Genomic DNA, 24,510 nt, shown 5'->3' with positions numbered 1-24,510 from the left:
GCAGGGTCATCACGGATCACACTGCCATCCCAGCATGCCCTTTAGCACACACCGGCCTCAGCACCCACACAGTTCAATTGCCAGAGGCTCCAAATGACCAGTAAAGCACATTCACAGAAAACTAAAGACAAATAACACAGGCACGCACACACAGAAGCGAAGGTGACAAAGGTGAAACAAAATCACCCCCACTGAGGGCACATTTATTTTTCCATTTTTGTCCACAAGACAGAAAACATGCAACAAGGTTAACACGATTCAATAAAGACTGATTATTGATTCAAAAGCCCTTTATAGTAGTTAAACCATAGTCTCGATGTCTCTTTAAGCTCATTTCACTTTTATGTTTTTGAACAAGAAAAAAGGTTGACACTGCTCAAGTGATGTCAAACCACATGATTAGCAATCGTAAATGTCAATTAAAACATTAAGCGTGTTGTAAATATCCAAAAAGAGGCGAAAGTAGCCAAACGCCATCTCATCCACTCGTGTAAAATGAAAATGTTCTGAGGCAAGATGCAGAGCACAGTGCTAAAATGCCAACATCATCTGGTTGACCTTTCCAAAGAGGAGTTTTTGATGATTTCATACACGTTGCCATTAGAGAGGCTCACATGCATCTCGGGAAGAACGTTACTGTCATTTTAAAGGACAGCGTGGGCGTATGATTTTGTCTTGCAAGACGCACACTCAAAGAGACAAAGAGATACCAACAGACAATACAGCCACACTAAATGTTTAAGGTATAGTTGAAAAATGTACGATAAGCATTGAACATATTATGACTTTCAATTACAGTAGTCAATACTACATCCTGCGCACAATGATACGTCATAACTTTCCACTTTAAATCAAATGGAAAAGGATATGTTATAGTTATCGCAAAGACAATCTTTAATCAGAAAATACATCAAAAATATATGCTTTCCATTATGTATATGTCTGCTTTTGTTATAGACAAAAGTGAGGCAACCCACAAAAACTACCACTAACTCAAAAGAATCACCATCTTTGCTACAAATAAATCAGGTTTCACGTCTTAAAAATAGTAAATTGCATAAACAAGATCTCTGTCGATCAGGCATACCAAACCACATTGCATTTTCCTTTCCACAGAAGTCTGTACACACCTGAAAGTCGAAAGGGCCGACAAAATGTTCAACACTTGGATTTCTCAACTTCATTAAACTTCACTCAATGTAGACATTTCCCTGATCCTTTTAACTAAGGCCTCCAAAAGTGAAAGGAGGACCAAAAATTGAATAGTTCCAATTTATTTTGCCTTGTGGAGGGTGGCAGAAAAGTAGACAGCCTGAATAAGAGCACAACTTGAAACTGTAATGAAATCAAAGAATATTTTATGAACATGTCTGCCTCACAGTAACAGTTTATATCCCAAGAACATGCATGTTCGGTTAACTGAGTACTGGAATAAATTAAGGAAGGAAAAAAAAATTTCAAAGGCCCTGAAAAATATTTTCGATGAAACATCTTAAAATAATGGATGAACATCCTGTGCGTGATTGCTTCTATATGAATTATTTCTCGGACAAAAATGTGTTAACTTTTATCAAGCTGATCATTTCAGCTAGAAAGGTTCTGTTCATACAGATGCATTTTTGCATATAAAGGCAAGAGCTGCCATCCAGTGTAAATGGGGGCAAGGAGAACGCTGAGACTGAAAAAAGACAGCAAGAAAACTCGAGAAAACCAAAACAAAAACAAAGATAGGCTTTCTGCCTGAACATATTTTGAACGATGAGTTAAGTTCAACTTAAAAGATATTGGCTGTAGAAATGGAGCACCATCATCTAAAATGAATAGGATTCTTCCTTAGACACGCAATAATAATCCCTGAATGTTTCATGATTAGTTGACATCTGCTACGTGTAAAAGTAATAAACTTTGATGAAAGTGGTGGTCAAACAACTATTAACACGATAAATACGTCAGAACCGCAGCAAAGAAGCAGACAATTTTTACCTACTGCTGGATCACCACCCAAAAAAAAAAAAGTGGTTTTGCTTAAAAAGCAAACAAAACAACACTTATGTAAATCCATCAAAATGCCCTGTCGGCTTGCCGCCCCTCAAGGTAACCTCCAGCCACTCTAACGCCGCGTCAATAAACGCAGTAGTCACTGACACAACTTGACAACTTGGCAACAGGCTGTGTTGATTTTGGAGGCACCAGAAGCAGCTGCAGGCCTGCTTCACGCGTGCATGCAACAGCAACAAAGTTGCACATTTTTCATTTGCATATATCACACAATACAAAGCACGGTTGTAAGAAAAGAAAAAAAAAGTTTTTCAGGGCCTTTAAAAAAAAATCCAATTCCACATATCCGCAGTCAGTATTGACCCAATTGTTTGATTTTAATGAAAGGTTATCTAAATTCCATCCATAGAAACAACCCTTTTGGGGAAAATGACAACAATCATGCTCTTTAGGCTCCCCCACTAATGATAAAGATACATTGACTATATTTATTCAAGTCAACTATACACATTCTACATGAAGGTACAGACAGTAGCATACACTAACACTACTTATTATATTAGACGTCCATTAACATGTCATAAACATTGTCCTAAACAGTCCCTGACAAACTGACATAATGGTCAGATTTTATGTATCATTTTGACATCTACGTTTGTTATAGCTATGTTCATGAGTGAGTGTTTTGGGGTATAAAAAAAAACTAACCATACAATCAAACTGAGCTCGAATTGTAGAGTATAGAACATTTGTAGATAATGTTTCCCCAAAGTACTACAAGATGATTTTTTTGAAGGAAAAAAAAAAAACCCCGTTTAAAATGTCATTTAAGACTTAAAATAAGGAAAAACAAAAAATCAACCTACTAAGCAGAGCTGCTGCCTCAAAAATTGCCGTGGAAGACTGCGATTCGCCCCGGAATGAGGCCCACAACAACTTTACATCAACATCCCACCTCATTAAAGTTGATCAGATGCTTTTGTGGGAAGTCAGTGCTGGCTGACCTCGCTTTAATCCGCAAGTAGAAAAAATCTAACTAACGAAGCTCCCAAGCAAGCATCTTCAAAAAATGTTTTTAGCCATCGGGCATAACATCTTGGAGGGAGAGCAAAAAACTTACAAGGAAAAAATCGATATACTTCTGATTCATTTGCAGCTGCGTTAAAGCATCATTTGCATGTTTCCAGAAAGGATGTCTGCTGCTAATGAAGAGGACACGAACCAAGAAGAGAACATGTCTAACTGCTCCCCACAGAAGGAAAGCAGTGCCCAGGGCAAAAAAAAAAAAACCTCCCAGGAGGGTTAAGAATCACACGATGGCTCCTCCGAGGGAAAATGACGACATCTTTAGGAACTCGGTGCATTCACTCACACCCCAGCACCCCCTTCGTGCATGGCAGCATGATGGATAGACCCAAGGCCACATTTTCCTTCAAATGAGAGCATACTAGCGTGAGCCTTCATGTTCACAGAGGTCAGCATTATCAGTGTCAACAAAATAAATGACTTTTGCTTTGGAATGTAGCAAGGGTACGCTGTAAAATCTCATGGCAAGCAATCAAATGTCTGCTGGGGTATTTCACAGCCCCTTTCATCGGCAGCCCACAAGGTTAACAATGTAATCTATGTCTATTAGCGAAACCTTCCGAGATTCTGCTAACCCAAAAGCTACTTCATGACACTAAAAAATACTTTCTTTAGCCCTTGCTTGAGTGATGGGGCACACCTCGTTTAAAAATCACAGAAAAGTCTCACTATATTTGATTTTCTTACTAAACCGGGGAGAAGATGTATATAATATATTTCTTTAAAATGTGTCTTCATTGGCACCGCATCGTCTTATTGCAGCAATTCCCTCAACATTCATTATGCAGCGTTGGTCGGGCCATGCAATCTGGCCCCCGCACGCCTTCTTATCGCGCTACAAGTGCAGATGCTTTGCTTTGACTCACAAGAGGTCGGTGACACGTTTGCTGGCAATGCAGATACGGAGCGCGTGCCTCAAAGTCTTTGCAGACGCATACATGCTCTGGGCATGACGCAAAAGAAAAACAAAAAGACCCCAATTGTTTTGCTTCCATCGCTCTTGTCTTGCCACCACTTCAGGGTCTCAGTCAGGGCAAGTAAAGACGATGAACTTTAATCTGGCATTATGGTTTCCTAGGAAAAATGACCATCGGACCGTGTTGTTGCCGGCCAGCTCGGCAGGCTCTTAGTCCTTCAGGTTGTCCTCGCCAACCCCCTGGGCCGACAGCTCCGTCAGGACGTTGTCCAAGTAATTTGGGTCAGGGTAGCCGTGGCCAGTCAGGTTGGAGCCGAATTCGGTCTTGTGGTGGATCTCGTTCCACACCACCGTGTCAGACTCGCCTGTGGTACTGGAAGTGCCGATGGTGAAAATGAGGCGTCTGTCCCAAGCTGTGATCAGCAGCTTGAGAACCTGTAAATTACAGAAGTGGTGACGCGAAGAGTTCATCCAAGGAGGATTGGTTGGAGTGGCTTTCAACCCCCCTTTGAATTTTTTTCTTTATTTTTTACCACATCAATTTGGGCTGTGCATGGCTAAGCAATGTCAGATTTCAACTTTGTTTTACTGTGGCGGATGGACCAACACATAACTCTCTGGCAAGTTTGAACTCCACAGACATACATTTTGCGGCCTGGCTCACCTTCCTGCCCTTTTCGTTGTCTGGCAGGTAACACTGCCGAGGGAACCCTCTTGCGCTGAATTTCTTCCCAGGGTTGGGGTGCTCGTTGGTCTGAAACATACAGCCCATACAGTAAACAACCGTTTTTCTATTTAGAATGGAATTGTTTGCTCACAAATCACTGCAAATCTGAACAATAAATAATATATTTTCTCCTCCCTTTCCCATGAGACAAAAAAACAGTTGATGACAACTGACGTCGAGGATTTCCTCGTTAGGATTCCCGTTGATCAAATATCAAATTAATTTGTAAGCACAGTGTCAAAAACTGTGGAAGAGAAAAAAGATAAAGGTACACTGGCTTCACTATGAAAGCTGGAGGTGTCCATCTCGCATGTAGCTGCTGCGCTAACGTGACAGCCGAGCAATTGGGAGAGATCGTGCCTGTCCTCAAAGGTCATTGTAAAATTTATAGCACCGCTGGAGAGTCAGGACGAAATAGGCTGCCTTCCATTTTCCTAACATTCTACATTCAACATAAATGAGTACTAGATTGATCAAAATTATAAAAAAACGATGATTTTGATTAAGCACTTGAATCGCATTTTCGATTTAGAGCCCTAAGACAGAAAAGAGCACAGTGTTCTGAGTAACTTACAAAGCTCAACCTTGATACAAGAATGATCAAACTTAAGCGGATAAAGCCGCGGCAGTAAGGTGGATTAGAGCACAAAAAGCAAGAAGGATTAGTGAACTCGGACATTTCCGACCTGGACACCGGCAGGAATGTCGTAGACGATGCGAATGGTCTTGGAGTCTGGGTAGCCGGGTAGGCAGTGGGGGATGACGTGGTATTCCATCTTCCCGGGAGGCTGAGTGCCCGTTTTCTCTCCATAGATGGTCTTGCATGTTGGGCATTGAAGACTGCCATCCTGCTTGGGAGAAATGAGCGCAATCATGTACGTGGGAAAATATGATCACTGTCGCTATTCAACGTTTTAAGTATTAGCCAGTCATTGGAGCTTATACAGCATTCAAGACGGTGAGAGAGGAAGCCCCTGAACTGGTCGCCGGCCAATCGCAGGTCACACATAGACAACCATTCACACTCACAATCATACCTAAGGACAATTTGGAGCGGTCACTTGGATGTTCATCTTTATTATCCCACCTTTGCGCAACAAGAAATATAGGGGAAAGATGAAACATCATGTAAGTCCAAAATGTGTGTTTCGATTTTAATTAGCGGTATCGCACAAACGAACGTGCTTGCATTTTCTGCTTCTGCATCAGAAAACAGGGGTACTGTTAATATTTCATGCAACTGCACCAAAATGAGCTGAATTCATAATGATTTCCTGCAAGTCCCAGTGCAGGGCTTTCGAGATATAAGCGATTGATCTGATAAGGCTCTCTGCAATCCCCATCCGTGTAGAACAATTGCAAAGTTGGATCATCTGCCAGTACCGTGCAGCCCAATCAGTCAGAAAGACTGCGAGCTTGCAATTGGAGCCTAGAGAGTGACATCATAATAATGGTTGGCTCACTAGCTTTTACCCACCTTATTGCCATTGTTGTACATGGCCACCAGGCACAGCAGATGGTACATATGGCCGCATTTGCCAAGTTTGCCCACCAACTCTGGCTTGATGCCTTTGTGCTGCAGGACGCCTTCATAGCCTGACGCCGTGGCCAGCCTCTCCATGCAGATGGTACAGTCCTGCACAAGCCAAACACAACACTTCAGCCGCCAAGCTCCAGAACTTTTTTTTCTTCATATTTTAACACCTGTGTAGGCTGTGTGCGTGTGTCTGTTTTTACCTCATCTGGTGCCACTTTAATTTTGTCAGTGTATCTACGGACAACATCCTCTGGGGTTTTCCCTTGTGAGACAAAACAAATAAATGATAGAAAGTAAAACACGCACACACACAAGAAAGGTGCACAGAATATTCTCTGCAAATTCCATTTCCACTTCATCAGTTGTTACGTTCCTCTTCTTTGCTATCACTGTTCACGATGAGGAAGATGAAGTCCCATGAAATCTGATGCCTTGATACTGTACAAGTCTTATGTGACATAATGCAAACTATATTTTAGCCTCAAAATATTACTCCTGCCTAATGCATGAGCACAGTGAGGTTCACATTTAAAAGTTCCACGCTACATGTTGAAGTCATCATTCAACCACTGCAATTATAATTCTTTTATGTGCGCAACCAGTGTAGCATGGCTGAGCATAACCACACAGCAGACCACTACAGAATGATTCTGCCGCCAGAATGTGTTTATTTGGTTCAGCTAGGCAGAAAGAAATGTATCACAATGTACCACTATGCTGCCTTCTTTCAATGCACTACACATCATCCTCTGTGTAATCTTGTGTTTTGACACAGGTACAGTTGTCGTGAGAATTGAAACATCTCAACGTGTATCATATTAAATTGTCTCAACCACAAACTGTACACCGTGTTTGTTTAAAATGTACAATGCTTGCATAACAACACACAGCCTGAGTATTGGCGCAATCGTCTTAGTGACACAGGTTAAAAAAAAAAAAAAATCCCTCACAAGGTTGTAGTACATGTCACAAGGTAGTGCATGTAATAAAGGTGTACAAGTTGTGCAGCACAATGGGATCTGTAAAGGGCTGAGTAAGAGGACAACTGCAGTGTAGGCTGGGGATGGGGATGGAAGCCTCACTGATCAATTAGGACAAAGACTCCCTTGGGAGGTCCGGAGTTTCTGTGGCTTCCATCGACCTGTGTTCATTCAGGCCATGGCCTGTGAACTGCTCTCAGCAGTGCCACAGTTGGCTGCTGTCTGTTTGTCTGTCTGTCTTTGGCCGGCATGTCCATCCATTCATTTTCACAGTTGATGTCATTTACACATTTTCCTCCCCTCCTGCCGTTCTACCACTTTTGCTTCCATCTTACCTTTTCTCAGGTGCTTTTTCTTGGTCTTGCGTCGCGTACCGTTGACTCCCGGCACAGGCTTCATATCGCTCTTACTGATGTGCGGCGGGTGCAGAATGGGCTTGGGGGCTCGGGTCAGGCAAACTGGGAGACCTACAGCGCACATCAGGATACCGGTCATACCTGATGCGTATGTAACACCACACACACAAACACAAATACACACATAGAAAAATTGAAAACATAATCGTGAGTGGTATTTTAATACGTTCACCACAAAGGAAACATTTTAGTTGATCCAACCTGCTATCGCTGGATGCACTGGTCCAGACCCAGTCAGGTTTTTGACTGGGAGTGCAGGAACACTGCAAGGTAAAAAAAATAAAAATAAATGAGAAGGTCCTGTATTGTGATAGTATGTTGTTGTGATACAATGAAACAGTTTGTCACATGGCTGGGTCTGATCCATGCTGACAAAATTGATTTCATTGCACACATGAGAACAACCATTGTGAAGCCAATTTTGCACATTAAAACAAACCAACAAATAAAAAACAATTCTCTAATACCCAATGTGAACCTGCTAAACATGCTAAAAATGCACAACCACCAAGTTTGATCATATTCAATAACCCATTTGTGTGACGGGAGAAGAGGCAATTATATCGTTATCTATTAATGGACAAAAGACCCCAAAATGACCTCCAATAAGTCACATGCAGCCAACGTGGTGCTACACACTTCATCCACTTAATGTAGGCTAATAGCGCTTCAAATGACTCGGCTCTTTGACCAAGAGGGCCCTGAGGTCTTTGGCCTTGCAGCTCAGAGGCGTTTCACAAATCCGCATCAAATGACTTCTTTGATCTAAGTCTGCAAGAGCATTTCTTTCAGTGCCAGCAGAAGGGGGAAAATAAGGCTGTCCCATAGACAAACTGTAGCGCAGCAAAGTCCAGCTTACTCCTGCTGCCTGCTGTACTTCCTTTCTAATTACTTACTTTGATCAAAATTGCAAGACAGTTAACTCAGCAGTACTAGACTCCAAGGACAACACTTTCAAAGAATGGAATCATCTCATGTTTTCCTACATATTCTCTTCCTATGGGTGCACAGGCCAAATGTACATTTCACAAAACATGAGTATTCAAAATTGTGCTGAGGCCAAAGATTCAACTGAAAAAAAATAATTAAGGTCTAGTACAGGTATAGGGCAAACTCAGATCAAAACTCTTACAATTTGGCTTGCTGAGGGGGCAGGAATTAAACAAAATTCATCAATAGGGTAGGTAAAAGGGTGTTATTGTTCTACGTGCACTATACAAACTTCATACGGTACAGTGCAGAGAGCTTTGAGCTTTAATTAGGGATGCTTTTCATCTTCATTTCAATCCACTTGAAACAAAGATCACACAATGAACCCCAGAGAGTATTACATCATAAATATGCAATGCAATAAAACAGCTGCACACTTACTGAGTTGAATAAAAAAAGAATATGAGCCAAACTGAAACAAGCAAGCAAACACTTATCTATGCTGTTTATTCACACAAATCAAAGCCTCAGTGAACTGCAGCTCATCATTTTGTAAAACTGCACGCTGGCAGTTGTCTCTTTGGTTTAGATGTGCACCTCTGCAGAACGTCATCCTGTCTGTCCTGGCGGAGCCTTGAGCACTGAGGTTTAAGACATACCTCGGCATTGGTCTGCGAATGTTGACGGAAACCAGTTTAATCCATTTTAATCAAATTGGACTGGTAACATTCACAACTTCTAAACTCAATAGACAAAATATTCCAAAATGGTTATTGGTGAGGTCTTATTCCAAACAACGGCCCTTTCTTCTGTCTGGCTGAGCACACCTATTTGAGCCCATTCAGTCAAAGAGGATGAACCTCACCACCTTGACATCTCTTGCACTCTGCCAAATCAAATCTGTCTCTTCCTTCTGAAAGGTGTACGTTCTATCATTTCCAACAGCCGGCATTTCGTAGCCTTTATACGTATGTCAAAGAAAATTAGTCTGGGGTTTTATTTTAACAACAAAAGATGTATTTCCTGGAGTTCAATGCATTTTTCTCCCTATCTGCTTCCTCTTCATTTTGTCTCGGAAGAATTTTTTTTTGCGATCTTACGGGATCTGTCATGACGGCCATTATGAGTCAAACTCAAGCATAGTGATGTTCTTCTCGGGATTGTTGTCATTGGTGAAGTAGCCACAAGCAGTTGGCCCTTGTCCTGCATTGAATGAAGCAAATGCCGTTGAATATATTTGTAGACATGCTAGTTTATCATCTGGCCCACATTGAATGTGGAGAAAAAAAAAAATCCTCGTTCGTAATTTGGTTTTGAAATATTATTTTGTGACACCAGCCCCGGAAATTGTGACACACCTCTTATATCAAGTCTTTCAGGCAGCGCAATAAATTTCACATCTAATGGTCTAATTTCTGACCCTGTCTGATTACAGGAGCTGATAAACAAGAGTAATGTGAAACAATCAATGAATCTTTTTACTGCTGTGGTCAAATTGATCTTTTACAGGCTACATAGGTTGTTTGGAGCAGCATGTAAAGAAAGGCGGAAAGATCCTGTTTTTTATACGTCCATTCCACTAGTTTGTTGAATTGTGAAACTCCTACTAGGTGTGGATATAAACATGTAGCAATTTGAAACAACTCAATGTCCCCAAACAAGCATCTTAATTCACAGTGATTTTTTTACATACACATTTCATTGCGAGATTGCTAACATTTTGGTTACTTGCAAACTAGGGGAATAATTATTGGATTTCTTTTGTACACAGTCGCTTTTATGAGAAGGTTTTCGACACAAAAAAAAAAGAATGATGCGCAATCCATCCATCCATTATCTGAACCACTTATCCTCACGAGAGTTGCGGGCGTGCTGGAGCGATATCAGTACAATCTGATGTAACTGTAAACCAATGTCTCAAAACAAAACAAAACGAGGTGCCAAGTATCTGTGTTTTTATATTCTGCTGTGTGCAAAAACAAATCTGACGTCTCACATTATATGTTGATTTCTGGTGTCCACAAATGAGCCTGTGTGAAAGGTTTGTGTCGGTGCACACGTGAGTGAGCATGTTGCTGAGGGTATGTAAACCACGTGCATCCTGTATGTTGAGCCACCCCCGCCTGACAATCTTTGTACATCTCAGCCTCTTTAGCAGCGTTCTCTTAGTCTCTCTACTCATGAGCGGCGATGACAAAGTGGAATAAAAATAGCTCAAAAGACGGTTATTTAAGTAAGTAAGTTGTAGCTGTCAAAAGTATCGATTAATCGACAAGTAATTCATTATCAAATTAATCGACAACTATTTTATGATTACAGTAATCGTTTGGAGCTGGTTTTACCTTAGAATAGTCCAAATAATAATTCATTAATTTGCGTCCTCCTTCGCGAAAACAGATGATCTTTTGTGATCAATCAAAACAAGACATTTACAAATGTCTGCTTCTACTATGGAAAACGACAACCATACCAGCAACTGAATAGGTTCCAAAAAGTTTTTAATCACTAAACAATACCAACTAAACAGCAGTAAATGGGGAAACTTTCATGCAAAATTATTTGATGGAATAATTGATAGAATAATTGATTATAAAAAAAATAAAATAAAAAAATTAAATACTAGAAAGCCTGATTTTCCTCAATGGTGTTCTCCACTATAGTCAAACCACTAATTTTCCATGATCCATTATTCATTTTTCCCCTGTGGAGCTTGACCTCCATGGCGAGAAGGTGCCCGCAGCTACACCACAACCCCGCTGCTCATACTAGATCCCCTCATCACAAACACAAACGCACAACTAATGAAACCCGAAAGACTATGACATCACATGCTCTCAAAGCCCATGCTGCAACGGCACTGTCTGATAATGACGCCCGAGTTCAAAGAAGAATCAAAGAAGAAGTGAGGGCGAAAGTTGCAGGATACTTCCTGCCTGTGGGGCCAACATAAGCTAATTATTGAGCAGCAACCATGTCAGATACACACATGGGAGACTTTTCCAGTCGGACTCGAGGGCATTTTTGCAGAAACACTCATCAGCATGTTACTGTAACCTAATAGTATAGAGAAAAATATTGATAATACAGTTATATAATACAATAAAAGTTCATTACCCTGGTGGAATGGCTCCTCTAGGAGTGGCCACAGAGATGCGCTGAGTGCCTGGTCTGTTCAAGTTGTTCTGTCCATTGACTCCAAGTGTGTTGTGGCCAAGGGATGACATCACAGGAAAGTTGGTTGGGGACAATGGCACCTGCACCTGTTCACCTTTGGTTTGCCCGCCTCCTATACTGACATTATTGGTCACTGATGAGGTTGGAGACCAAAGAGAGGTTCCAGCAAAGGTGTTGCTCTGCCGCACTGTCGTCAGGGTTCCTGTGGCACCTGTATTGCCTGCGGGCCCTCCGTGGAGCTTCCGTCGCTGAGAGGCAAGGATTGCATTCGATGCGGCTCTCGTACTGTTGACCAGGATGCATTGCTGGCACGAGCAGGGCTGCCCGGAGCTGGCGCCCACAGGCCAAGACTGCGACTTGGGGATAGATCCCATGATAAGCGGGTATGCAAGATCCATACGTCTCCGAAGCCGCCGCTTGCGTTGACTCTGCTTGTTGGTTTGTGACATGCTATTAAAGTCAATGAGGTAACAGAAGCCTAGAGAAGTCAGATCGAGCCACGGGTGCTGCTTCTCGTAGGCATTCTGGATGGTCACGCAGATCTCCATATCATACAGCGTCCATGAGCCATTGTCATTCTCCCACTCCCATACTACACCTTTGCCAGGAGCAGAGGACGGTTCATAGAAGTTCCTCTGCACCGGTCTCATGGTGCCTGAAAATACAAGACAGGATTAAGAGTGACATTGACGCACAGTTGGTATTTTGTGTAGCTGTCGAGGATGTAAAACTGTGAAGACATGGAAATTTGACTGACCATAACAGCTAGTGAGGCCATTAGTAAGAAGTGTAATTGCTATTTTAACCTCAATTCAAACGAAGGTTAATCCAATTATGAAATTAATAAATGCTGAGGAAGGAACTTGGGCTGCTAATGAAGATTACTTTGTGATAAATGTCCGCAAGGCTCAAGGAATACGATATTAGTAATTGTCGCATGAACTAACATTTCATGATTGACAGCGCTTTTGTATACATTTTATTTTTTATATACCGAGTATATATATGTCAAGCGCCCTCGATTTGCTGCAGTAATTTTCAGTTGTGTCCACACAAAAATTCAAACACCAGTTGTTGACATTTTCATGTCATGACTTTCTCCATTGTCCTTCCTGACAGGAAACTGAGCAAAAGTGTCCACTTCCTGACTGGTTCTGTGTGATTTTAGAAGCCATCTTTCCTGCCCTACCCTCAACGTCCTCCAGTTGTCTTTAGCTTCCTATCAAGCGAGTACTAGTTGTGTGATGTATTGTCTTGTCAGACTCCACAAAGGAACTCTAAACCCACTGCTACTCAGGGGCAAGGCAGTTCAGGGAGAGCTCAGCTGCCCTTCCAGGTCTCAGCTGGAGGAAAACTTCCTGCAGCCTGTTTGTCGATGGAGGCCAAGTGTGCTTCCATTTCTAATAGCTTTGTTTTCCTCTGGCAGTGACCGAAGACCTCAGTGACTCCTGAATGGCTGAACAAGTAGAACGTGTCCTTGACTATCCTCAGAAGCCAGCTGCAGGAATTAAAAACAGATGCCATCCCGTTTCAATACACTATGCAAACGCATGGGCACACACATTCCTTCTGACAGAAAGTGAAAATGTAAAACGTAATAAAATTTGCAGCTGAAAGTTCCACTTTGAGTAAGACTTCCAACAACATTCTGGAGTGTGACTGTGAGATCTATTATGCATTCATCCAGAAGAGCATTTGAGAGGTCAGAGGTCACAAACCCCTACCATTTTTGTTCTACACAGTTGACATGGTTGAAATAATCTTCTTTCAAACATCAAACGCAACCAAGCATTCCTCCATAGAGCTTGCTTTGTGCCTCAGGGAAGTCAAACTCGAACAGAAAAACAGCTTTCCTTCCTCAAATCTTGATGGGTGTCAAACAGGATTTAGATTCAGAAGGAACTCGAGGGTTTCACAACAACAATTTTAACATATTGACATTGAGAGACCCTTTGGGCTAATTCAATCTATTAAATCACATTCTTTAGAATGTTTGGATGGAAATTTTAATGAGATTTTTACTCTGCATTAGAGAAACTCTAATTAGCAAAGTACCGAAGACAACATATTATCAGACTCCTGTGAATGTAAGCAAGCAGCAAAATAATATCTAACAAAACGTTTATTCTAACAAGCAGTCTCACAAATCTTTCAATAAAGAGCATGAGATTTATCCGTGTTGTAATGGAAGCTGTTCCTTCGGCTACACGGCGGTGAGTGTCATAGATAGTATACGGCATGTGAACGTTAACACTTGTTTTTTCTCGGAGCAAGCTCCCAGCAGCCAACTTTGCAGTGTTCCCTTCCACAGTCTGTCTTGGCTATGCACCACCACTGTCTTTCTGAGCCATTCCTCACATTTTCCACTCACTGGATTCCATCCTGGTCCATATCATCTAGTTTAGCCTTTTTCCTTCACTGACAGGGTGAGTGGGAAGGCATCGGAGAAATACCACGATCACAAGTTTTATGACATCATCTTTAAACTTTCTCTGAGGCACAACTCCAGTGCGTTGTGGCCATTGACGTCATGCATCCCTGAATCCACTGCGCCAAATGTAAACAATGTCATTTTGGCAGGACCAAAAACTTGATGCTAATTTCACCCCATCGCCCTCCCGACTGGTGAGTGATGGGACTTGTCTGCCTCAGCGAATCCACCAAGCAGCCTTTTGTGAGCAATTGGATGAATGCTTGTGCTTGCTTTGTTCGCTTCTTGTTGGTGTCATTGAGCGTTTAAGTGAAGTCTTATAGTGTATTTGACAAAATAGTCAAAGTGAGGTTATTTTGCTAATCTCAATTTTAAACAATGACAATAAAGGCATTCTATTTTATAAAATACACACAAATGAATGCAATTTTAATTTATTTGAATGTATTTTTAATTGCTACTACTAGCCCTAAATGACAAATGGGTGTGTGCCGGCTCCATCGCGCCAGATGAGCTCAGGCAAGCCAGTCAAGGTCGCCCATGTTGTCGCCTGGATGCATTCTACTGAGTTGCTCTTTTTCCAGCATGCACCAGGAGGATTATGAGGAGTGTTACCGTAAACAAAAGCCTTGTAATGGTCAGATTGACTGATTTAATCCCTCAATGACACACAGTCACTGATAAACGCTAATTTTATCACTGATCTCCATTGTAAATCAATTTTACTATCCTGCCAGCAATGCAGCGTAAACAAGTTACGTGACATCTGGATCTGTATTTAAAGCAACAATAGAAGCGAAATGTTATCTGCTATTGGCAGATTTCTTTTTCACTTCATCAGTTTTGCCTGCCTCTATCCCATCACATACAGAAAACTGTGCAGCAAGGTGAGAGGGAGAAAAACAGCACTTTCCAAAAAACACAGCAAACATATTAATCCAAGATGGAAGAAAAGACGAAGAAACAGAATGATGCTTAAAAACACATTACACGCATACTGCGAGAAAACATCAGGCCCAAACAAATCAGAAAATCATGGTTGGGAGGGGGCAGTTTTATTCAATGCATGCACCACTCACTGTTAAGGTCTCTGCTCAAAGGCTGCCATCATCGTACCTGTGCAAAGTGTTCTGCGAGAGCCCTTAGCTGCTCATTAACAACCAACCTGAGATGAGAGACTATAATAATGAGGATGACAGTCGGGATTAAGCTGCTTTAACAGCATTGTAGGTTTCGATATCACAGCTCTCCTCCTCTTCTCTTACAGTCACACATTAAAGCACATTTTCCATGCTGATATGACACATTCATTTGCAGCCCTTTACAATGTACTGCTGTGTGAGCTGCCACTTGGATTCCCAAAAGCGTCATTTGGTCTTTATTGGCAAACACGATGGATGTACCAAGCCAAAGCCTTAGTTATGGTTTACAGAAAGAGTAAGAAAGAGAGGAAGATGGTAAGAAAATACACAAAACCAAAAGAGCTGGAAGGAAAAAAAAGGATGACAGGGAGGAGTTGGAGGGGGGAAGAATACTGGAGGAGGTATGAATGGTGGAGGATTTTTGCCAGCGAAGAATAAAAAAAAAAAAAAAAGGGGGGGGGGGGTTCTTTGGCTTAAACCTGTAAAGTGAACACTGCAATAGAAAGGAGTCTGCTACCAGAAAATCAGGAGAAAAGAGGCTCAACTACTTGGTAAACTGAAGACATCCTCAGTTCTTTCAACTCTGAGACACCCCCATGTTCTCTGGGACAGGTCTGCTTTTTGTCCCCTGCTTACTACTAAAAGAGAGAGCTAGCAATCTGTTTTTATGCACCAAATATCTGGGACGAAATCCCAGAAGATGACAGACTTGCTGAGACTCTGCCTTTTTTTAAATCAAGACTTGAAAACTTGCCTTCCATTACAGTTTTTCCTCTGTTGGTTTGGGTAATCCAATCTCGTTTATATGACCAGATGTTTGCGTAAAAAAAAAAGAAAAAAAGAGGTAACCCAAGGGGTCTTTTGTTTTTTTTTAGAATCACAAACTAGAGCGGTTAAGCGTGTGTTCATGTGCCGTTCTGAAACTTGGATACTGCCAAAATTTGAGTTTTTGCATTATTGAGTGCATGTAAAAATAGTCTATATGAACAATTTTCGGAGAGAGATGAGCTGTATTGTTGCGTAGAACTATAAGATTGATTGTCCAAATATATTTATTTTTAAGAATGCCATTTCTGTTTCACAAAGTGAGCCAAACCAAAGAAGAAAAACTCAAATTCAAATTTAAACCTACAAACCTGTCATGTATATTTTTTTTAACTTAAATGTTTCATATCACCTTTAATCCTTTTTGTTTGGTTTGGTATGTTGGTTTCAATCAACGTTATTTTTTTCTATTTTAATGTTCCATTAAATTTGCATTTATATTTGTCTCGATACTTTCTGTAAAGGATGTTGGATTGACGTGCCTTAGCAAACTGCAGTAAAAATCTGCCTTGGCTCACCCAAACCAAAGGAGCAGACAAGTTACATGCAATGTATTTACAAGTACCGCTGTAAAACAACAACTAGACAAATATTTTGCAGTTGGTCCACGCGCCAGTAGAGCAGCTAAGCATCAAACCCTGCAATAATCATCAGAATCTCAGAATTTCGTAACTGACCTCGCCACTTGCTGACTCACCGTGTGCGGGAATGACAACAAGGCTCATGGACATGTGCTGGTCTACCTGTGTGTATATGGATGAATGCTGCAAAAGAGAGCGAAAGGGAAGAAAAAAAAGAGGTGCAAGTTGCAGAAAGCACGACATGTGCTTTGCTTTGACATAATATAAAGCGAAGTCTATGAAAATCTTCCTATGCACAGGACACATGAGCGAGATATTGGCATACTGACTGATTTCTACACACTCAACCATATGTAAAAGAGACATTTGAAATTGTTTTTTTAATCTCTTTGCCTTTCCACAGTGCCTTAATGAGGCTTCCATATTCTCAAACCATATTCGTGTCACACACCAGTCAATTTATTCCAGAGTTCTGTAATTCTTTAATCAGTCCAGTTTGAAAGCAGCACTGCCAGATAGAGAAACAAGAGTAAACAAGAATTTTGAATATTTATACAGGGAGGGGTAGGGGACGATAAATCAAGGACTGTGTTAGGAAACTCAAAATAACATTTTTAGTATTATGGGTATTTCTGAAATAATAAATTCCCAGATCTTTTCCCAATGTGAACATCACGACCGCCCATTATGACTAATCTTCAAATCTATTCAATACATACACACACACACACTCCTGCACATACACTTGAGGCAATTTCGCTGCAGTTGTTGCCCGCATGTGACAACACCATATTTCAAGTCAGGGCTCACACACAGGAACGACATTGCATACCAGTGTCGTAGCCTGCCTAATCAGCACAAAGTTGACTTATAGACCTATTGTGTCAGAGGAGCTGTTGAGAAACAGCTCATGCAGTTGTGGTCATGAAATGACCTTGCAAACATGTTATATGATTGAAAGAATAAATAATTACATTCAAAGAAGATGTTCTGAAAGAGTTAATTACCCATGTAACATGTGTAAACGCTGCACATTCTGTTTTATGAAACCAGATTATAGTCTGGGAGGTACACAAAAATATCCAAAACAAACCCCTAACCAAAACTAATACTTTCAACCTATAGAACTCAAGCCCTTAGATATGACTACTCGTAGGTACTTGCACTCTCAGAAAAAAGGGTACTAATAATTCACAGTTTACATTAATTATGAGTGGAAGGTGTTAAATCTTTGCAATCAATCATGCAACTTGACGGCCTTCCCTACAATGCTATTCACCCAAGCGCTCTCCCAGCTAAGCTGCTTTTGCATGGGGGAAGTTATGTGTGAAAGAAGCATCATGTGATTTAAAGTAAAGCATGTTGATCGCACAATGCCATGCTCACTCAAACTGATAATGTCGCTGTTGGCTGGAATATCATTGGCCAATAACATATGTGTGAAGGCCATCGCCTTCACACAATAAGCATTCCATTGTTTTGTGTGCCAACAATGTGGCACAGTGCACACAAATTGTCATGTGCAAGTGTGAAATGCCCACTGCAAGAGCTCACACTAGGACAACGACACTTTCTCAAAAGCACCTTGGGCTTTCATTTTGGATTCAACAATTTATCATGCTGTCGCTGCACAGTCATGGCTCAAAAGTGCACCAGTGAGATCAAACCCAAATGTGATGTGCTTTTGGTTCTTACGTCAGTTTGGCTCTGGTTTCAGTTAAATGACGCTTTTTGCAGAACGTCAGACCAAACTCATAGGTCGTTTATCTGAATTGAGCTTTTGGTCTTATAAAATCAGAGAATGTGAAACTCAAGTTCATAGCAGACGTGAAAAGATGCAGAATTGAGTCACTAAATGCCAAACAAACGTGGAAAGAAAGGTTTCCAAGAGACTCTATTGAACTACCGGACATTCCATCACTTGGAAAACTAAGATGTTAAAATGAGACCATTTTAAAAAGCTGCGAGTGAATGGTCGCTTAACAGGAGACAAGAAAACGTGCACAGCTTGAGAGCGGCATTATGCCTCCCTCCTGCTGGACTGTCGCTTTCCATAAGGAAAACGCTCCACCTCTCACTCTGTTCCTCTTCTCTTCTCACCTTGTCCGTGGCGTGTTCTGTTGACATCCAAGTGGAATCCAGCCAGCTGCTTTGGGCTACAGTGACTTTGGCATTTCCTTGGCTTGGCATCACGTAAATTCTGTTCAAGGCCTTGACTTCAATGCAGTGCACCACAACTTGCACACTGGATAACGTTAACCACAACAGTGTACGTATTCACAGTGATTTGTGTGGTCAATTAATAAAAGTTTACAAACAGGGGGCATCAAAGTTGCTTTGCTCATTCTTTTGCTTCCAACACACATGGCGCTGATACATGCAGGCCCCTGATATTGTACTTTTTGCTGGATTGAATTGATGGATTCTGCTCATCATATTCCACAAACACAATCTTAAACAGAACATTTTTCAACATTTCAAGTTTGGACTTGCCTTTAAACTTAATGTAAGGTCATGTTGCAACACACTCTAAATACGACAGCAGACAACCTAACTAAAAATTTACAACCAAGATTAATTGGTCTAATTACAGGCAAGAGACCCAACCTCATTGTCATTTACTGTTTATGCAGTACAATATATATATATTTTTTTTATCACTAACATGATTCCTGAAAAGCTTTAGTTAACATTGAGCCAGCTAAAGCATCAACTACATAATCCATATTCATAGATCAGTGTTGAAAGCCGGAGCAATGTATGCAGATACCTCTTCCTTATCTCATAGGTACTAGAACTCCTTTTCTGCGCAACTGGGAAATCCTCTCTCTTCCTATTGTTCATAGAATGTGCCATCTGCAAAGAGATACCTGACGTGGGAGCTCAAGCTGCACTTTTTTCCCCCCACACATTATTTATAAATACGAGTGAGGGTGAGTGAGGAGTGCAGATGCTCGTGTGCGTCCGAGCCACAGTACATCAAGTGCCTTCCTCAAGGCTGTATTTGTATATATTTACTCTTCTTCAATCAGTACTTCTGCAAAAAATTTGGAATAGAGAACCAAAAACGAATTTCTCTCTGCAAAGCCTTTCTTTAACAAAAAGGGGAAGAAAAAAAAGTGTTGGACAAGGAACAAAACATTAAATCCTATTCCATCATCTTGAGGGAATCTTTCACACACACACACAAAAAAAAAGGACACCAAGTCATTATACAGTCCTGTTGAAAAAAAAAAAAGTCAAGTAGACACACTGGGGATATAGCTACAACTTTCATTTAGCCTCTATTTTAATGGCACATAGAAAGAAAAAGACATTGACCTCATAACATTGTCAAGTTCAACTTTCATCTTGGCAGGAGCTATATGTTTGTGATCTAATATATTTTGTGCAGGCTATTTTTATGACAGGTCCAGTTGCCTGTGTGCGGTGTCAGAACGTCCTTCTGGGGAAACTTTTCATCACCCGAACCCTTCTGCCAACACATAATTGCATCAGAGAGCCTTAAAACACCAGCACCCTTTTTTTTTACCCCCAGCTCCACCTTGACAATTTAGCAGTCATTCCTGAGTGCACACTTGCTTGTCTGTGTCACTACTGCATCACGGCAAAAACAAAGTCAGGAAACAAACGCAGCACAGTAACTGAACGTGAACTAGACACCGCAAGAGTGGCTACATGATGGATGTGGCAGATAAGCTTGTGTGTTTTGCAGGTGGGAGTGGGTATCGAGAAAGGGGGTCAGTCTACTCCAGTGTTTAGAGGTTCAAACAACCCCCTAGGGAACAGAACAGATCAATTTTGCTTGGCTGTGAGCCAAATCAACTGCCTTCTGCCAGATATCCATCCACGCTATGCATAAAATTACACATCAACTGTACTGTAATGTGAAACACTAGCGCAAGTCTTGGTCATGAGAAGCTTGATATGGATATATATTTTTGATATTTGATTAATGGTCAGAATTTCAGCTTAAAATAATAGATGTATATTTTTGATAATTGATTAATCATTTAAAAAATGTCACAATGGTCAGAATTTCAGCAGTAAATGTGATGCAAGTTCTGTTAGTCTCCATAAAAGCAGACTAATTATCTTATTCAAAAATGAAACATTTGCTTTTCCTTTGACAAAACCACGAACAGAAGTTCTGACACATTATGAATAATTTTGTTGGTGCATTTTTTGTCAGTTTGAAATGTTTTTTCAGACAGGATTGAAATATAGATTGTTTTAATTTTTCAAAATCCAATTCAGACTGAATAAAATTGACTGAAGGAAATCATTTGTTGCAGCCTTAATATTATTTCAGATTATTCTCAGAGGAAAAACGCCACCGAACCACAACATTTGTGACGCACGCTTTGCTGGCGGATGTTGTCAGATTATCATAGCTACCACCACATTACTTTGAGAAACTGTTTTCTAAAACCCTCAGGAGTTCATTTAAAAACCACTGGTGAGTCCGGGGGCGGGGGCTCTACAGAAGAACCCACCTAAAGACACAACCTTGACGTTCCTCTCTCTCCCATTACAAAACAGTTTCTTTATTGGGATACTCAACATGCCTACCACAGCAAGTGGCTGCAGCTTTGACCTCCAGAGCCGCAAGAGTAGCATACATTCAATCCAGTCCATTTTCCAACCAACATGCTTTACACGCTGGAGCTGGAATCAATTGCTGCGGTCGTTCTCTGGCTCATCCATTTGTAAGACATAGGTGGCGTGTACACAATGAGAACAAAGAGGAGATGGGATCAGGTGAGCAGGCTGCTGACCGTCAGGCCCCCGTGTGACAGGTTTATACCAGCCGTGGGGGAAGGTAACACACACAACATCACAACAAGGAGCGATAAACGTCAGGCCTCGGTGCCTTGCACATCTCTGACAAATGGCGGCTGGGCACATCTTGCAGGCAACACAGACACATGTCTAGTACTTTAGCGCCTACGCTAGTCATTAACCTTGTCTACACAGACCACCTGACAGTCATGAATGCTCCCTATTTCAAATAAAAACAGGGATATGTTTAACATGAGACATAAATACAAAATGTTTCAAAGGTGCCAGAAAAGAATTGTACCGTGCTACTACAAACACTCGACAGTTTAGAGATACTCTTTTCGTATTAGCAATCATTCAATGTCATGGAGTGGAATTTATAGTCTGCGCAAAAACCCATCAGAGGGAAAACACACACAAGCACAAAGGATGTTGACAACTATCAACACAGCTGATGGTGTTACACTGTAACAGTTACAGTGATTTTGGAGTCCTGTTTTGTGCCAGAATAATGCATATATAGCCTCAAAGGACACTTTGAAGCGCCTTTAGTGCTGTATTTTCCGGACTATAAGGCGCACCGGACTATAAAGTGCACCATTAATGCATCATGTCAGATTTTTAATCCAAACCAAATCCTTCTCCATTTTATCTTTTTCATTTCAACTTCAGACACATCAAATTACTTTATAATCACAAAATAATGATCCATAGTCTTATTGATTCATGATTCATAGTCTTCAGCAGGCCACTTATGATTGCTTTTACGACACAGTGCTTCGGGTTAGTTTAAATTTAGGAATTTAGTCCATATATAAGGCGCACCGGACTATAAGGCGCACTGCCGGCTTTTGAGAAAATTTTAGGTTTTTAGGTGCGCCTTATAGTCCGGAAAATACGGTACCTAATACACTCCACTACAAGTGTGTCAACATATTTGTCAAAACATAAAAGTGATCTGTTTTGATTGACAACTTCTCAGACAGGTAGTAAAACGTTTGCAGAATTCTTCTGTGAGAATGATCTTTCTGAAGACAAATTGATATAGGGCTTGTTTGCAGTTGTATCTAATGTGGCTGGTGAGCATACACAAATTGAAGCACAATTACATAATACAGATCAATGCACATGAGGTCACCTTGGATGCGACTTTGTATCGCTCTGTTATGTAACATCTTTATATTATCGCTGAAAGTTTTCCTTTCCCACCCCCCCAAGTTGATAGGACCGTTTCCTGCAGCGACACTTACAGTATACCCCACAAAGTGATTTACGATATGAACATGGTGGGAATATCTTCCGAATGTACGACAGTATCTTGGGCCAACAGCAAAATCAACTCGCGCGCAGGGCGACTGGCTGGTGAGAACGAACGCAGCTTCAGCAGAGTAGAGCAAAACCCAAAACCAAACAAAAACATCTGGCCACATTTAAAAAGGGCATCTCTCATCTGTGAAAATTACACAGAACAAAACAAAGATTGGCCCGACTTGATTTTGCTTTGAAGTGGCATGTGGTATATTTTTATCATGGGTTATATGTCAAAGCTGAAACTTTGTTGATGTCATCAGAGCAATGGCTCACTCTCTTAAATGGCATGCTCTGCTGCCTTCCAAATGGCGCCGCATACCACATATTAAAAGGGACGCGGTAAAACGACTCAGCAAGTGTGCTGTATATTTCAAATGGGATTCTACTTTAAACTCATCACATGGATCTGACATCCAGAAAAGAGACCTTTGCTCCGAGCCACAGGCCCCGTTTAGTTGATGAATGAGTCTCACCAGCGACAAGGTCACCTTCATGCCGGTGACACTTATGAATGAATAAATGATTGCAGCACCTTTTCATCTGGGCATCTCACAACGTTTGGACGCTCCTAACGCAGAAGTCTCGAAGCAGCCCGAGATACTGACGACTTTGGTTCGTTCCCTTGAACGTTACATAAGACTTGTGCGGCGAACACATCAAGGCTTGGTTTTAATCAGTCCCATAGAGAGATGATATGACATTATTTGCAAAGGAAGCACGATTTCCCTAATTATAGCGGTACATCATATTTTAACAATTGTGTATGGGCCACACTATCCTCGAGTGGGATAATGGAAAACACAACAAATATATAAAGTGAGTAACTGTGAATTGTATCCATTCAGCAGTATTTAACTTAATCTCTGAATTTTGGTTGCATGTATGTACTTTACCTATATCCTTATACTTTCTGTAATAACATATTTGTATATTCTTATTTTCTGTAATATTTGTATACACACACATACTCTGTCAACAATTGTTGCCCCATCTGTGATGTCAAAACCCAAAGTGGGTTCAGACCCTTGACTACACCCCACTTCTGATTTTAAAGTTTGTAGGCATGTCTCTAAAATGACCTTGAGATTGTCCATCAATTTGACTTTTTTCGATGCTTCCCTTCTTCTGTTTGAGACATGCCACCATTTGGAGCCTCAAATCTGTTTCTCGGATTTTGATAGGAATACGTTTGACTGTTGACTAAATGAACATATCGTCTTTTCAGGCATGTATTTGCGGACAAATACCATTGATCAAAATACCTAAAAAAAAGTCCACTCAATTTGTTTCCATCCAGAGCAGTATGTATTTTTAGATGCTATACAGAAGCAACAATTGGATGTTCTCCACAACCTTCGTGAAACTGACGACTCGCTTACCTGTGTCCTGTCGAAACTGATGCATCGACTGCAAATCAATGATGTAAGGAGATAGCTGGCCATCTACCTGTCCTAAAACTACAGTTCCTCGGGCATCGCCCTTCAGGATGTTCTCAATATGGTGGCACACCGCTGCACTGTAGGGTCTCCAGCGCCCATGTTCATTCATCCACTCCCAGACCACCACTCTGGCCAGATTCTGGGGAGGGTAACCCAGTACATTTGCGGGAAGCAGCAAGCCTGGCCCAGGGCGAGCCATTGTCCCTCGCAGGTTAGACAGAGAACCACCTGTCAG

General features: G+C 41.2%; 1 protein-coding gene across 2 annotated transcripts; it reads right to left on the bottom strand.

Annotated features, from left to right (window-relative positions):
* Positions 1-172: 172 nt before the first annotated feature.
* On the bottom strand, positions 173-24,499 carry dtx1 (deltex 1, E3 ubiquitin ligase). 2 transcript variants are annotated; one of them, XM_061278739.1, is made up of 9 exons: positions 24,216-24,499; positions 11,705-12,419; positions 7,862-7,923; positions 7,580-7,741; positions 6,465-6,526; positions 6,205-6,363; positions 5,414-5,575; positions 4,665-4,754; positions 173-4,435 (listed from the first exon to the last, which is right to left on the bottom strand). In XM_061278739.1, exons 1-9 carry the CDS (start codon positions 24,472-24,474, stop codon positions 4,211-4,213), a joined length of 1,896 nt encoding a protein of 631 aa, XP_061134723.1. In that variant the 5' UTR covers positions 24,475-24,499; the 3' UTR covers positions 173-4,210. The 2 variants fall into 2 exon arrangements, with proteins under 2 accessions (XP_061134723.1, XP_061134724.1); XM_061278740.1 differs by having other exon boundaries at positions 7,580-7,711.
* Positions 24,500-24,510: the final 11 nt, after the last annotated feature.

The sequence above is a fragment of the Syngnathus typhle genome, linkage group LG5 (genome assembly GCF_033458585.1).
Source record: "Syngnathus typhle isolate RoL2023-S1 ecotype Sweden linkage group LG5, RoL_Styp_1.0, whole genome shotgun sequence".
Lineage (NCBI taxonomy): Eukaryota > Metazoa > Chordata > Actinopteri > Syngnathiformes > Syngnathidae > Syngnathus > Syngnathus typhle.
This window is presented reverse-complemented; position numbering and strand designations above follow the sequence as displayed.